Below are 17,065 nucleotides of genomic sequence, written 5' to 3'. Positions count from 1 at the left end.
ATATAACTGACTGAGTCAGCAAGGACCTCCAAAAACTCCACTTAAAATGGAATATCTAAACAGCTATTGAATAGTAACTTGGGTGTCTCATGAGTATCTAAAATTCCACATATTTTCAACTTCATATTTTATCTATCTCACCAAATGTTTGCTTTCTAATTCTCTTATGAATGACAACAGTTTTATAGAGATTCTGCAGCCAAAAACCAGACATTTCTCCCCCAGCACCTCAATTTCATTAACCGACGTATAAATAACACATTCAGTAATTTCACCTCCCTTTATATATTCATACATATATAAGGTCAGAACAATTCCTAAATAACTTTCTGTTCCATCTACTTTTTCTTCACCACTGCAACTACCTAGTTCTGAATGACATCAAATAACTCTTGAATTACAGAAACAACTTTCTAAGTGGCCTCCTTGCTTTATGCCACGTGCATCTGCCAATCTGTTCTGCATCCTGAAGCCAGACATACCTATCCCCCAAAGCAAATATCAGCATAGCCTTTGTCAGGATAAAACTTATATGGGTCCCACTTGCTCTTAAGGTACAAATATAAACTTGTTAACAAGGTTTGTCAGGCTTTGGATAAGTGTCACCTTGGTTAGATCTCCAGTTGATGTCTTTCAGTCACTCTTAATCCCTACCCAGCAGTTACCCATATATACACCTACATACACTCACCTTTGAATTCTATTCATACCAATCCTCCTTAAATATCCAAAATATTATTGTCGCTCTTGTTTCTAGGCTTTTACTCATACTATTTCCTCAATCATAAATAGGTTACTAACACCCTGGACAATTTCTACTCATTTCTATATCTTAGTTTTGATGAGACTTGCTTTGAGAAATCTCCTTCTATGGAAGTCAGTCTGGGTTTGGTCTTTCTTTTTTCTGTTTATTCTGTACTTTCTTTGCATCTGATGACAACACTCTGTTCTGCAGGTTTCTTTTTGTTTTCCTAGCTCTAGTGAGATGTAATTAACATATACAATTGTATTTAAAGTGTATAATCAGATGGTTTGATCTATGTACACATTATAAAATTACTATCACAAGCCAGTTAATTAACATACTAATCACCTCACATGTTTACTTTTTGTGTGTGAAAATGCTTAAGATCTATTCTCTAAGCAAATTTCAAGTGTACAATGCTATTAACTATACTTACCATACTGTACATTAGATCCTTAGAACTTATCATCTTATAAATGAAAGTCTGTACACTTTGACCTGCGTATATCTCCATTTCCTCCACCATACATTCCCTGGCAATAACCAATTTACTCTGATTCTATGAGCATGCTTTTTTAAAATTTACATACTTATTTATTTATTTTTGATTCACATTTCTTTTTTTTTTTTTAAGGTTCATTTATTTATTTGAGAGACAGAGTGAACAAGTAAGAGGGGCAGAGAGAGGGAAAGAGAATCTTGAGCAGATTCCCTGCTAAGTGTGGAGCCCCACACAGAGCTCAAGGCAGGGCTCAATTTCACAATTCTGAGATCACAACCTGAGCTGAAACCAAGAGTCATAAGCTCAACCAACTCTACCACCCAGGTGACCCATATATTCACATTTCTTAGATATATGAGATACATAGATATATATATATCACATAGACAACTTAGGTTGTCTCCATATGTTAGCTATTATGAAGGATGCCATAATGGAATATTATTAAGCCATGAAAAAGAAGGAAATCCTGCCATTTGTGATAACATAGATGAAGCTGGAGGGCATTTTGTTAAGTGAAATAAGCCAGACAGAGAAAAGTATATAACATATAATACCACTTGTATGTGCAATCTTAAAAAAAAAAAAAAAGCAAACTCACAGTAACAGATTGTAGAGAATACAAATGTGATGACTACCAGGGTGTCAGGGGCTAGGTGGAGGGGGAAATGAGGATATTCATAAGATATATAGATATTGATATATATCATAGATATATCTTGATCTATCTATATCTCTATTATCTATCTATTTATATATATACACACACACAATAGAATATTGTTCTATAGGTTTCTGTTTACCCTTCTGTATCTTCTATTCAACTGTAAGCAGAACTCTTTTCTTTATTGTTTACTATTTAATTCTCTATGCCTATCATCAATTTGATACAATGAATATTAAATGCATAATTTTAATTATAAAATAAGGATAAAAATAGAAAATAATATTAAAATGAATGCTGTTCCACATTAGTGAGAAATTATTCAAATACTTATCATTTTTTATTTCACAATTTATGTTTAAAATGACATTTACTATCTTATCTCTCTTCCTTAGGATGTACAAAGCAAAACCAGACATTCATTTTTCTCTCTTGGATACATCTTTTCATTTTCATTATAACAAAGACTTTTTCAAAGCCACATAAAAGGAATGTATTTGTAATGGATAATGGCTAAATACAAAAAGCATTTATCATGGTCTAAAAATATAAATATACTATAATACAATTTAGAAAGAAAAATATTTATTTAAAAGAATACAAGAAACTGCAAAGTCACTATAGAGATCAAAAATATTAATATATAAACTATTAAATAGGAATATTCATTTCAGCCTATTCAATATCAGAAAATTTGTTTGGAAAATGCATATAAAGTTAAAAATATAGGAAAATACTTCTAAATAATCAGAATTGGAATATTCTGCTTTAGAAATGGGATTTTGGAGAAAAGATGAAAGTACTGTGGTAGTTTTTAAAGTTCTTTGGATATCCACCTAAAATCAGACAGCATTAGATAATATAACCATGTGTAGTATTTAAAACGCAATTTGGTGGCATAGTATCCCCACAAACATGCACACACATCACAAACAACAGCTATTACATATATTCACAATAACTAAGAACTATGTGCCACATGCATCTGTTAAAGTGATAGCCATGAGAAATAACAGGACATCTTTCAGACCTGAAGATAAGAGAATCCCCTAATAGTTATCATGTATTCACTGGAAAGCATAGAAAGTCAACTTGAAAATAACAGTGAGGCTTAGAACTACATGTCTACTCTTCTAATGGGTGAGTACAAAGGAAGAACAGCCAAAGTGCATTCAGAGAAGCGTAGCTGCATAACTTCACAAAACTGGGGAGCTGGGGTGGCTCAGTTGGTTAAGCATCTGCCTTTGGTTCAGGTCATGATCCCAAGGTCCTGAGATCCAGTCCCACATCAGGCTCCTTGCTCAGTAGGAGACTGATTCTCTCTCTCCCTGCCTCTCCCCCTGGTTGTACTCTCTCTCTGTCAAATAAATAAAGAAAATCTTTAAAAAATAAAAAAATAATAATAAAAATTAAAAAAAAATAAATTCACAAAACTGCCTCAGCTCTCTTCCTGAACAGGGCCCCACACTGGGGAGAAACTATCCATAATGGACTAGAAAGTGAATAGGACAATGGCAAAAGAGGTGAAGGAGGGAGATCAGACATTCTTGGGGAAAAGAGACAAACCTAGGACATAAGGGCAGGAGAACCCCTATATACTAGAACAATAAATAAACAACAACAAAAAAACAACGAAAGGAGCTCTGTGAGGTAAGGAAAGCTAGTCCGATTTATTTGTCTTTCTTAATGTCCCCAAAGACTAGTAACATAAAAAAGCAACATAGTATCAAGGTTAACTCCAATATAAATTTATTAAAAGGAAAAGAAAAAGAAATAAAATAACATCATTATGGACAATGAAAGTTTCTGAAATAATGAAATAAAATGACAGATGTAAAAACTAGATCAAATTTACAAAGTATTATTTCAAAATGAGCTAAAAGACATTAAGAAAATAGCATAAGATATGAATGAACAATTTACTAACAAATTAGAAAAACTCAGTAATGAGGTCACAGAACTCAGAAAAGAATCCACAAAAGAAAACATTTCCAAAAAGAACATAACAAAATATGAGCACAACAGATAATTACTTAGGATAATTAGAAGATGGAAAGTATATGAAATTAAGAAAGAAATATAAAGGATGGGAAAGAAACAAATATTGAAACTAGGCAACAAAGATTCAATGTATGAATAAAGGGTTCCCTAAAAAATAGAATTAAGGAAACCAAAAATAACATCAAAAATTATAATTCAAGAACACTTCATTTTAGTAAAATTACTTCACTTTAAGGGAAAAATGCAACTTTTGGCCATGAAGAAAGGGAAAAAAGCAGCAAGTGATTTATAATAAAAAATAATTAGATTAACATCAAACTTTTCAATAGTAACATATGCCAAAAGAAAATAAAATATTTAAGTACTTAAAATTTACAATTTTTAAGAAAGAAAGAGAAAATGGAAACAAAGGATTTTATACCAAGCATATGTACTCTCAAGTATCAAAAGCACAGATCCATGATTATCAATACACAAGAATTCAAAGGTTATTATTCCCATGAGCCCTCTAGAGTTTAAGCATTAGGCAACCAAAATAATGAGAGACACCAACACAAGAATAGGGTGTTAAAGAGTATACATACATTTACTTGCAGGAATAAACTAAAGGAAGGATAAAAAGGAAAGTGCACTGTATATATAGCTAATAGGTTCAGACTAAAGAGATATAGCGTAAAAAATGGAGGAAAATGGAAAAAAGCTCATGAACAAAAATTAAAATCTTATCCATAATTACGCTGATATTTTATTGGTATTTTTATTCTTTTATGTTTATATTGTAAAATAAAATAAATGAGCAATAATGGGATAGTGTTATTTTATTATCCCTTGTATTGTTGAGACTAGGATTTTAAATTTGAAGACACGATATACAGATGTTACACAGGAGATGTTAGTATAAGATTCTATAATGCTGAATTTGAATTGGTCGTTGCAGAAAGAATGAAGTCGAATTATGCCACACACTTAAAAACACATTTTAAAAATGGGAACAACTAAACAGTGGTGTTTAGACATGCACAACTGAATGAAACAAATAGGAAATAAAGCACAAAAGTTGATTCTATAAATATCAGAAGAATGGCTGCTTTTGGAGGGAGGAGTTCACACTGACACTAGAGGGTTCTTCAAGGATATCTAGTAAAGTCTTTGTTTTTTTCTACATGATTATATGGGTGTGTTTCCTAGTTCACCTTAAAATAACTTAATATATGTATTTATTTATTTTGTGTGATTTAATATATTTTAGTAATAAAAACTGGAAATAAAGGGTTAAATTGTTTTTAAACTTTGAAAGACAAACAAAAATGAGAGATACAGAATTCTCTTTGTGACTACAATATGTTGATCCATGGCAAGACCTGGCCCTAAACTCTGCAATTATTCATTTCTTCAGCTCCTATTTTTCAGTCAATAGAGGAATCTCAGGATCATAGTAGGTGAAGTACTAAGTTTTTTTTTTTTTCCCTCTATTTGTATTGCATCCAAAAATTACCTTTTTGAGTGAATGTCATACAGTGCTGCCCTCATGGCGCCTAATCATGGCCACTCCCACCCAAGGCTTTGGCAAGACCTTGGAGAGACTATGTGGCAAAATGTTACCAAATACAAATATCTCTTCTTGACTGCTACAAAGGGAATGTTTAATAGTTTTACAAAGGTTGTACTGTGAAATCCATTCTCAGGATACATTTCAACCAGGAGTTTACACTTTCCCTTTGCAGTAGGGAGGAAGCGAGCACAAAATGGTAGAGAAGCAGTATACTAAAAGCAAACTAGAGTGTCAGATCAGAATAGTTAACAGAACCAAAAGAGGAGCTGATTTGTGGGAATGACTAGCTATTGGAGAAGGTTTTATTTTTTATTTTTTATTTTTATAATTTAATTTTATTTTTTCTGTCTTCCAAGATTGGAAAAGGTTTTAAATGAGAAAAATTTTAGGAACATAATTCACTGTCAAGTCAGATGAAGACATGCCTTTGTTTCAAGAGGAAAACAAACAAACAAAAATGACCAGGTAAACTGATGCATGCTTCACTAAAGCATATAAAAGCAAAGGAAATATTCAGACAAGATAAATCTTATAAATAAGACATATTATTGGCTAGGAGTTTCAGTAACTTATGGAAGAACATGTTGAAATGGCATTAAAATCACATGATATGATGCAAGTAGTCATTGGGTATAATTATACTAAAATTACTGCCTAATAAAATGTATGTAATTTTCATTTCATGTTGTGGATTCTCATCCAATCTTCTTGTTATCATCAGTATGTTTGTAGGAGGACTTGGGAGCTGTGAACATGAGTTCTTAGTCACTGTTTTGAATATTCTTGTCCCTTTAACACTATGTTTGTATCCCATCAGGACTTTGGGTACAAACGTTGAAAACCAAAGGCTTAATAATCTACCACTTCTACAGTTCCCTGATTTCATGATTTAGCAAAAACACTGCCTACATATACTCACAATATTAAATGGTGTTAGTATCACCAACAGCTTAAAAAGTTCTCCACATTTTGAAAGACATAAATATTGTTTAGAGGATGGGAACACTACATAAACATTCAAGTTTTTGCATATATATTTTAACTACCTTTTTTTTATTTTAAAAATTTTATTTATTTATTTGGCACAGAGAGAGAGAGATCACAAGCAGGCAGAGTGGCAGGTAGTAGGAGAGGGAGAAGCAGGCTCCCCGCTGAGCAGGGGGCCCAATGTAGGGCTTGATCCCCAGACCCTGTGGTCATGACCTCAGCCAAAGGCAGATGCTTAATTGACTGAGCTACCCAGTTGCCCTGTAACTACCTTTTAAACAATTTAACACAATACATATTAGTTAACAATTTATGTATTTTTCCTTTTAGTCTTAGCTTTCCTAAAAGCTTTTAATGAGAAATAGAGACATTTTATTAATAATCTCTGAGGAAATTCAGGTTAATTAGTATTCAGATGAATTCAGAAAATTATATTATTAGGGGTACATAGTGCATTTTCTTCAATTTATTGTATAAGTTTTTTTTTTTTTAATTCAAAAATTTCTTAGAATACCACCTTGTATAGAACTTTAGTTCCTGGATTTATGATGTATACTTTTTTAAGTTATTATTTAAATTCCAGTTAGTTAACATAGTATAATATTAGTTTCAGGTATACAATATAGCAATTCAAAAATTCCATACAACACCCAGTGTTCATCACAAGTGCACTCCTCCTTAATCCCCCTCACTTATTTAATCCATCCCCCCTCCCCTCTGGTAATCATAGTTTATTCTCTATAGTTAAGAGTTTGTTTCTTGGTTTGTCTCTCACTCTCTTTCTTTTCCCCTTTGCTCGTTTGTTTTGTTTCTTAAATTCCACATGTGGGTGAAATCGTATGGTATTTGTCTTTCTCTGATTATATAATACTCTCCAGCTCCATCCATATCTGTGCAAATGGCAAGATTTATTCTTCTTATGATGGAGTATATTCCAGTTGTGTGTGTGTGTGTGTGTGTGTGTGTGTGTGTGTGTGTAATATCTTCTTCATTATATAAAACACTGCTATAAACATCAGTGTGCAAGTATCCCTTTGAAGAGGTATTTTTGTATTCTTTGGGTAAATATCTACTAGTGAAGTTGCTGGATCATAGGGTACTTCTATTTTTAACTTTTTGAGGACCCTCCATACTGTTTTCCAGAATGGCTGCACCAGTTTGCATTGGTAAGGTAGAATCTGAGTTTTTCAGAGTCTAATCTTCCTTTCTTTCTTTCTTTCTTTTTCTTTCTTTCTTTCTTTCCTTTTTTTTTTTTTTTTAAGATTTTATCTACTTCTCTGACAGAGAAAGAAAGAGCACAAGCAGGGGGAGCAGCAGAGGGAAAGGGAAAAGGAGATTCCCTGCTGAGCAGGGATATCCCCCCTCACCCTTAGCCATATGGGTCTTGATCCCAGGACCCTGAGATCATGACCTGAGCTGAAGGCAGATGCTTAACTGACTGAGCCATGCATGCGCCCCCAGAGTCTTATATGTCTAAGGAGAATTGTATCAACTCTTGGAGAACTGTTAACTCATCAGTTCTAACTTGTAGCAAATTGAAAAATTTCATTGGAAATGAAAATTCGGTTATTTATCTGGCAGGCAGCTATGGTAAAATCCCATACTTCAATTTTTACAGGGCTTGGAAGCCCATTCATCAACGTCTACTCTAGTTTTTATCTGACAGAAAAGATAATCAAACATTAAAACAGTAAATCAAGTTGGATTTGAGGAAACAGAAAGTTATTTCACAGTCCAAATGACAACTACGTAATGTAACCATAAGACATTGGTACCATCACATCTTATTTTTTACTGGACAGTTTTAAAATTAAGCATGATAGAACTTAACTATCATCTATAGAAATTAAATTCTCCAAAGCAAATATCTCCAAAAATTGGAGATAATTTTAAAAATAAATTTTGTGACATTTTTATTATAGTATCTTAAGAAACTTTTTTTTATTGCTACTTAAAATTAGGAAAAAATAAAGTAAAATATGTTTGTGTGATATTTCTGTTATCTTTTGAAAGTAGCAAAGTATAAGGTACTATTTTGCTTTTTTCATAAAGATAGGCTGAATAATAATGAAAAGTGAACACAGTCAAAATTACTTATGTCACTATAATTAGTTTATCCCTACAATGCATTTGTGTATATACTCCTATATATTCTAAATGATATACATGTGTTCTTATATGATAATAGGTATAGATAGTATATCTCTAATATAAATGGTTAATTTATTAGTATAATTTCTCTAAGTCTCACACTAAAAAAAGATATTTCCTTTGTGATTTCTGAGGCTTTTTTTTTTAAGATTTTATTTATTTATTTGACAGAGAGAGAGAGAGAGAGAGAGAGATCACAAGTAGGCAGAGAGGGAGGCAGAGAGAGGAGGAAGCAGGCTCACTGCTGAGCAGAGAGCCCAATGCGGGGCTCGATCCCAGGACCCTGAGATCATGACCTGAGCTGTAGGCAGAGGCTTAACCCACTGAGCCACCCAGGTGCCCCCTGAATCACTCTAAATAAAAGAAAATATACACAACTGTTAAAATTGAATAAAAGAGTTCTGATCTTACATACAAACATACAGAACTTCTTATACACAAATTACATTGCACTTGAGAAGAGGACAGGTTAGATCGCTTTTTTCCACAGTAAATGATTTCTTTTTACAGATGGTAATAACAGTATTATTTACCATGAATTGAACATTTATAATGTGGGATGCATCATTCTAATTGCTTCATATATTTCCTTTCTCTATACTTCAACATATGTTTGAATCGCTATCACCATCATAAAGATGGAAAGAAAACCTAACTCAGAGAACTACGTTACTCGCTCAAGGTTACATATTTAGAAAGTAATAAAATTATGATTCAATTTTAGTTTTGTCTGAGTCCAAAGTTTATCATATTTACCCTTTATACAGAGTGAGTTGCTAATCTCTCTGTATTGTCCCTCTCATGTTAGTCCAAATAAGGCCTGCTGAGTACTTTGGGTATTGGAAACCTGGGAAGTAGTAGATATGTGGAAGGGAGATAGCTGTTGACCACATCTGAATGAACAGGTATTCACTGACACCAACGAACAGCAATAGGCTTCCCCATCCAAGACACACCTTCCAAGTACACCTCACTGGGGCCAGGAACAAACCAGGCAATAAACTGCACTGGGAATAAGGGATATAAGCCTTAGAAGGAAGAACAGTAGTATTGTCCACACTAAACTGAGGTAGACACAGAGCTGAAATCACAATAATCAGTGAGTATATGGGTTACCTATGCTCACCTATAAACACAGACTGCACCAATCATGGAAGCAGCAGAGTCTTACACACAGCTCGTCTGGAGCTGCTCCTGTACTACTAATAGACCAGCATCTACTAGCTCTGGGGCTGAGTGTGAGCAAACCCAGAAGGGATTGATAATTTTAACAATCAACTCTGAGTGGATATGGCTTCTGCAGAATGACTTTTCACATTTTTAGTCAAGGAATATACCTATAAGATAGCTGCTTGAATTAAGGTCTTAGTCTGTCACTATTAAAGAAAGACAAATAGGAAATAAAATATTTAAATGTATGCTATTGGTTGCATTAGTACTCTGATTTAACATGCTAAGCTACTAATGCACAGAAGAAAATGCTGTAGGTTTAGAATAAACTTGCATGGTATAAACAGAAAAATGTAAGAGCAACTAATACAAACCCATGAAGTTGATAATTAAATTAGTTATATAATAGGAATATTTTAAAAATATCAACAGAATTACAACTTTTTACATTAATTTCTTCTCAAAATAAAAATTAACCTAAAACAAAAATACTACTGAGGTTCTATTATAGAAGAGGCCTATTGAACATAGACAAAAGCCTTCTCATGGATGAGACTATTATTTTCTAGATTAACGTCATGCAGATTACAGCTTCTTATGAACGCATTTTCTCAAAAGTCAAAACAATCATAGCAATTATTTTTATTTCTTTGATTTGCCTTAAACTTAAGGTGTCCATGAAATGTTTAAAATGTATTATTCTATATTTACAAGAGAACAACTTCAAAATAATTTTTTTAAATGCTTTGAGGTAGTTCTAATGTTTCTGGGAAAAAAAGTGAATGTTTCTCCCTCAGATGATTTCAATTGTTCTTTCGACCATAATGAAACAAGCAATGCTTTATATTCAGAGATGAAGAACTGTCAGATATTATGTCATCAAACTTCCTGTAAACAAGGCACTTGTTATTTCTTTTTTTTTTTTAAGATATTTTTAAAGATTTTATTTATTTATTTAACAGACAGAGATCACAAGTAGGCAGAGAGGCAGGCAGAGAGAGAGGAGGAAGCAGGCTCCCGGCTGAGCAGAGAGCCCCATGTGGGGCTGGATCCCAGGATTCTGGGATCATGGCCTGAGCCGAAGGCAAAGGCTTTAACCCACTGAGCCACCCAGGCGCCCCGGCACTTGTTATTTCTAATTGATTGAGAAAGTGGTACTACTGAACCATGATTGATTTCTCTTTTCTATTTTGTGCAGCCTAGTGATCGTTTTGTGTAGTATGTCACCGTAAGATGGTTCCTTAGTTTAATTTTTGGAGTCTGAACAGTCTTATTGGATTCTAGCAGTCCGCATATTTAATTTGGCAGCATGCACTTGACATTTGCCGTTAGATCTGGAATCTCATCTCAAACCATTATTTTATCATTGATGGTAAACAAGTTCCCAAAACAAACAACAGCAATTTCAATCAGAAATATTACAGTATAAATTAAACACGTGTTTTTAAGCCATCTTACTTAATCCAAGATATTTTTTCTACACCTCAATTATTGATAAAGTTATAAAAAAAAAAGCAAAATAGAAGATAGAAAAACAAAGCAAGATTGCCAAGAAAGAAAATGTTTTTTTTTGTTGTTGTTGTTGTTGTTTTGTTTTATTGTTTTTTTAATGATGCCTTGAAAACAAATTGGAAGTCAAGGGAATGTGACTAGTATCTGATATTTAAATCAACCTAGGCCACTGAGGATAATCATATGTATACAAATGAAGTTCTAAGCATGGCCTAGCTAAAAAAAACAAAGCAATAATCTTGTGGGTTGTATAATGCATGTAAAGCAGGGTAATTTGCATAGATTACAAATAACTGAAAGGCAAATTTAGGTATTTGTTGCTGTTGTCAGTAAAAACAAACTGCAAATAAAATTAGTGTATTTGATATCTAATGTGGTCAGAAGGTAGTGTACTCAATTGATCTGATATCAAGGACATTGATTTCTTATAACAAATGCACTTTGTTCTGGGTACCTGGATGGCTCAGTGAGTTAAGCGTCTGCCTTCAGCTCAGGTCATGATCTCAGGGTCCTGGGATCGAGTCCTGCAATGGGCTCCCTGCTCAGCAGGAAGCCTGCTTTCCCTTCTCTCTCTCTGCCTGCCTCTCTGCCTACTTGTAATTTCTGCCTGTCAAATAAATAAATGAAATCTTAAAAAAAAAATTAAAAAAAAGAAATACACTTTGTTCGATAGGAACATACCTGGATAAAATGTCCAATATGGTAGCTCCTAGCTGCAGGCAGCTGTTCAGCACTGGAAATGTGGCTAGTGCAAAAGGATGTGCATTTTTTTAATTGATGTAAGTTAACTTAAATTTAAAAGCTCATCCATTTTAGTTACTTGAAAACTTTTAAATCTGTTTGGACAGCTTGATGTGTATAAATTTATATCATCAAACTTAAATTTTATAAAGTACAAATACAGATCAAGTAATTCCAATGAAAAATCAGCATCCAAATTAAGATGCTCTGTGAATGTAAAATACTTATCAGATTTCAAAGGCTAACTAAAAAAATACAGATTTTAGTAATGTTTTCATATTTATTGTATATACAATACTTAAATTTTTATTTAACCAAATATTTTATATATGTGTTCAATATTTTTTATTTTTAGTGTAGCTACTGAAAAAATTAGAATTATGTATGTGTCTCACATTATGTTTCTGTTGGATAGTATTGAGAGAACATAAATCTACAAAGTATTCAATTTACATATATTGTTAAGAATATATTTTAGGTTAATCTATTTTAAATACACTTACATTTTCCTCTTCTTTCCATAGTCACATCCTTCCCCACAGTGTTCCCATAACCAGAAATTCTGATAATGTAACCTACAGTGTTGTTTTGATGGATACACAAAGGCATAATTGAGAGAGAAAGCAGGAAGGTAGAAATGTTTTAGACTTTTCTTTTGTCACAGTATATTATTCTATTTTTATTCCTATCAATGATTAAGAAGAAATGGCAAAGAGAAAAAAAAAATAAGTGAGACCAATACAGATTCAAAGAAAAGGGGGGAATGGCCACTTCAATGGTCCATGTTTCCTCCAAGGAAGTTGTGAGAGCAGGTACCGCCATGATCTTTTCAGAGCAGGATAGGGGAAAGACCACTTCACAGACCAACATTTAGTCAGGTCAAGTCCAGAGTTAAAACATGTTATCAGAGTAGTACTAGTGCTATTAGGAAGAAGTGACCAACTGGGAGAACAGTCTACAAATCACCTCAAAGTACACAACTTTGGCAACTTTCTTCTATAACTGAAAGAATAGGTTCTAGTACTTACGTACTAACAAATGATATGATAATACTAGGACCTATTATGGACAGTTCAAAGAATCCATTAGATATAATTTGGAGAGAGTTAAGAACTGATATGCTTGGGTCTGCAAGTCATAGAAAAATAGGCAATGGTGAAATTGTTTGTTTTTTTTTTCTAAGCTGTTTATTGATTTAAAAACATAAGGAAAGAAAAATGATAAGTCCCTAACCTTTTAGTCAGCTGACTGAAAATGGAATATGTTGTCTCCAGATGATAATATGTTCTAACAGTTCAAAATACCAAATTTTGCATCATTTTGCATCTTTTTTCCATTTATACCTTTGTTTCTCTGATTTTATTTCAATTTTATAAACCTAGGCTTTTCATCTACATTTACAAATCCATCTAATAGTGGAGCCTAAATGGCAAACAAAAAGTCTGCGTTGAAATCTATACAGAGAGAAATGTTCTTCCTGAAATCAGAGCTGTTTCTCTCTCTCTCTTTTTTTTTTTTAAGATTTTACTGATTTATTTGACAGAGGGAGAGATGGAGCTAGAGAGGGAGACTGAGAGAGCACAAGCAAGATAAGTGGCAGGCAGAGAGAGAGTGAGAATCAGGCTCCCTGCAGAGCAAGGAGCCCAATGAGAGACTTGATACCAGGACCCTGGGATCATGACCTGAGCCGAAGGCAGACACTTAACAACTGAGCCACCCGTACACCCCACCATATCTGTTTTTCAAAGCAGATCTCACAGTTATGAGTCCTACATCCTTTCATTTTAACAGAAAAGTGTGATACAGTCATTTTGATACTTGCTTCATCATGAAGTACTACTTTAAATGGTCAATACATTTTTACTAAGTAACATTACTGAGTTGAAATGATAATAATGGAAATACCTTATGTGATCATTATGCATTAGGTACTGAAATGACCACTGTCTACAACTCAGTGATTCCTTAGAAAAATCCTTTTAGTAAAATCACTATCATTTCCACTTCAAAGATAACAAAAGCAAGTTTAGTGAGGATAGATAAATAATCTAGGACAACTGAGATATACCGGAACTGAGATATACTGAGATATTCCGAGCCTCTATTTCCAAGCCTATGGCCTACCCATTATGTTATTCTGGCTCTTTTAATATCCACCATTTGATATTTTTATTGTAAATTTATAATATTTTATTTTATCATACAAAATATTTTTATTATTATTATTTTAAAAGATTTTATTTATTTGACAGAGACAGACACAGCTAAAGAGGGAACACAAAGGAGGGGAGTAGGTTAGGGAGAAACAGGCTTCCCGCTGAGCAGGGGGCCCGATGAGGGGCTTGATCTGAGGACCCTGGGATTATGACCTGAGTTGAAGGCAGACACTTAATGACTAAGCCACCCAGGCATCCCCAAAATATTATTATTTGAAACTAAAAATTCTTAATATTATTTGGTTACCTGAAGAAATCACTCAAAAAATGTTAGATCTATGTTTGCTTTTATCCTATCCTGTGTTCAGTTAAAAAATGAGAAAAATAATTTACTGATTTAACTGTCACTTAAGAAACCAACTTTCATGTTGTTTTCTTTGGCTTTGATTGTCAATATGGTTTTAAAAGTCCAAACTGATACTTGTTTTAAAAAATTAGTGGATGACTTTTAATCAATATTTTTCTATTAATCTTGAGATTACTACACATGGGTCATAATTCCAAGAAACATGAATTTCTGGGAATATAAGGCTTCTTGTGCCAAGAACCACCGAAAAATCTTTACTCCAATATTTGACATTTTATGCTCCTCTAAATGTATTCTAATGCATGGTCATGCTACAAAATGACTATCATTAGTGCTGTCACAGGCCATGGCTGTGGGAAGACCATGACTAATGTTAAGCTATCAGCACTGTCGGTGCAAGGTGTATTCTCATAATTTCTCAAACTGACCATGGAACCAATTTTCACTGATCCCTAAGTCATAAAACTTTACAATTACCCTGAGTTCATTAATAATGTATTACAGTTCTCATTTTCAATCAGAGTTTAATCAGACCCATGTCTCACAGGAAGGTTGACAAGTAAGCCACAAAATTATCCATATAAATGTCAAGATTTATTTTCCTAACATAAATGATCTAACCTAGTCAAGCATAGTTAATAATAAAATCACTCTCTCTGAGATTACCATTCACCTGATTGTCATACCCATTTTGGCCTTTTATCTCAACCTCTCCAGTGGTGGAGGTTATGGATATGGTCCACATAAATAGACCAACTTATATGAGTCATGTTCATGTTTATATTAAAAAAAATGAATACATATAATATTGCTTATTACTTGTTTGAAATATGCACAAAACCAAATGGTTCAATTTATTTCATGCAAATGGAATAAATATTAAGAAGGAAAAAATATATGAAAACACTAATTTTAGTTGTAGACATCTCAGGCTGCCATCTTTGCTAAAATCATAATGACAAATTTCTACTTTAAGTACAGAATCTCAGAATACTTCCAAATAGGGAATTATGTATGAAGACATTCTTAAAAAGTAACTGCTTTGGAAAACAGACATAATCTTGCATCTACACTGCACTTTGTCCACATTCTGTGAATAAAGGCATTTGATATTTTAATAATAAAGGATATATATAATAAACAGATTCTGAGTTCTTACTGCTATCTATTCATTGTTATACTTCCTACCCATTCTTGATATATTTTGATCATGCCATAACTTGAAAAAGATCTATCACTTTCTCCATTATAAATATATAAATTCTTGGTTTTCTAGAAAGGTAACACATTAAAAAACTAATTACATAAACATTTATCAATTTAAGAAAATATATGCAAAATTATAACTTATTTGTTTTGGGAAGATTGATGGAGGTAAACAGATAAATAGATATAAGATAAACAAATGCAGATGAGATTTCAGAAACAACATATTGATTGGGAAATTCTAGACTATCTTTCAAGACTGCTAGTGAAGAATTTTAATATCTTATGCCAATTTTTATATACCGTCTGTCTTAATAAAAACACATTATTTAGAATAGCTTCCCTTCTGGGTATAAACAGACAAATTTGTTGACACAATTCTGACAGCTCCATTGAAGCAGAGAGCAGAATTGCATTCATTTATTCAATTTCCACAGTATTAGACCCACAAACCTTTAAAAGAGGAAGAAAACTTTTTTTTTAAGGTTTTATTTATTTATTTTATTATTTTTTTTTAATTTTATTTTTTATAAACATATATTTTTTTTCCCCAGGGGTACAGGTCTGTGAATCGCTAGGTTTACACACTTCACAGCACTCACCATAGCACATACCCTCCCCAAGAAAACTTTTTAATATAGATAATTAGAACAAAAAATCAGTATTGTACAATTTTACTTCATCAGATAAATAAATCAGTATGGATTAATCAAGAACTTAAAAAGTAAATGTATTTTTCTTTCAACTGACTTACTTTTATCTTAGATAAACAATTTAAATTTCACATTTCTTAAAGGCAAATTGATAATACTGATAGAAATCCAAAGGGAGTATTCAGTGCTATGACTACATATGACCGTCAAAGTTGTGGTACATTTAGGATCATATTAGTAAAATCTTCTACATAATAATTTTCTTAGATGCATTAACTTGACTTCTATTCAATATTTTAATAGTATTAGGGTATATACAATAAATATCTGACACACAAATATTATTTTATAATAATGACTACTATTTATTTAACCCTCTTTCCCTCATCATTTGCATAATCTCCTTCAATTAAAGTTACTTTATTTAATCTTATCTATTTTCTTTTCCTCTGTTCACTGTAAATTCTTCAAGGAGCTGTATATAACTGTGATATTTTGATTTAGAGTGAGAAATATAGGGTAACAGGGATTACCAAATCCTGAGGAGGGCACATGCTGTGATGAGCACTGGGTGTTACACTTAACAAATGAATCACTGAATACTGCATCAAGGACTAATTATGTAATATACTGTGGCTAACTGAACCTAATTAAAAAA

At 32.8% G+C, this 17,065-nt stretch overlaps 1 protein-coding gene across 1 annotated transcript in view; it reads right to left on the bottom strand.

Moving 5' to 3' along the window:
- EYS (eyes shut homolog) overlaps positions 1-17,065 on the bottom strand; it is a 1,652,140-nt gene that overhangs the window by 1,292,077 nt on the left and 342,998 nt on the right. Inside the window, 1 exon segment of the mRNA XM_032864581.1 lies at positions 8,082-8,099. Coding sequence (XP_032720472.1) covers positions 8,082-8,099 — 18 coding nt within the window.

The sequence above is a fragment of the Lontra canadensis genome, unplaced genomic scaffold (assembly GCF_010015895.1).
Source record: "Lontra canadensis isolate GAN:19392208 unplaced genomic scaffold, GSC_riverotter_1.0 scaffold27, whole genome shotgun sequence".
Taxonomy (NCBI): Eukaryota; Metazoa; Chordata; class Mammalia; order Carnivora; family Mustelidae; genus Lontra; species Lontra canadensis.
The sequence above is the reverse complement of the archived record's forward strand: the minus strand, read 5'-3'. Positions and strand labels throughout refer to the sequence as shown.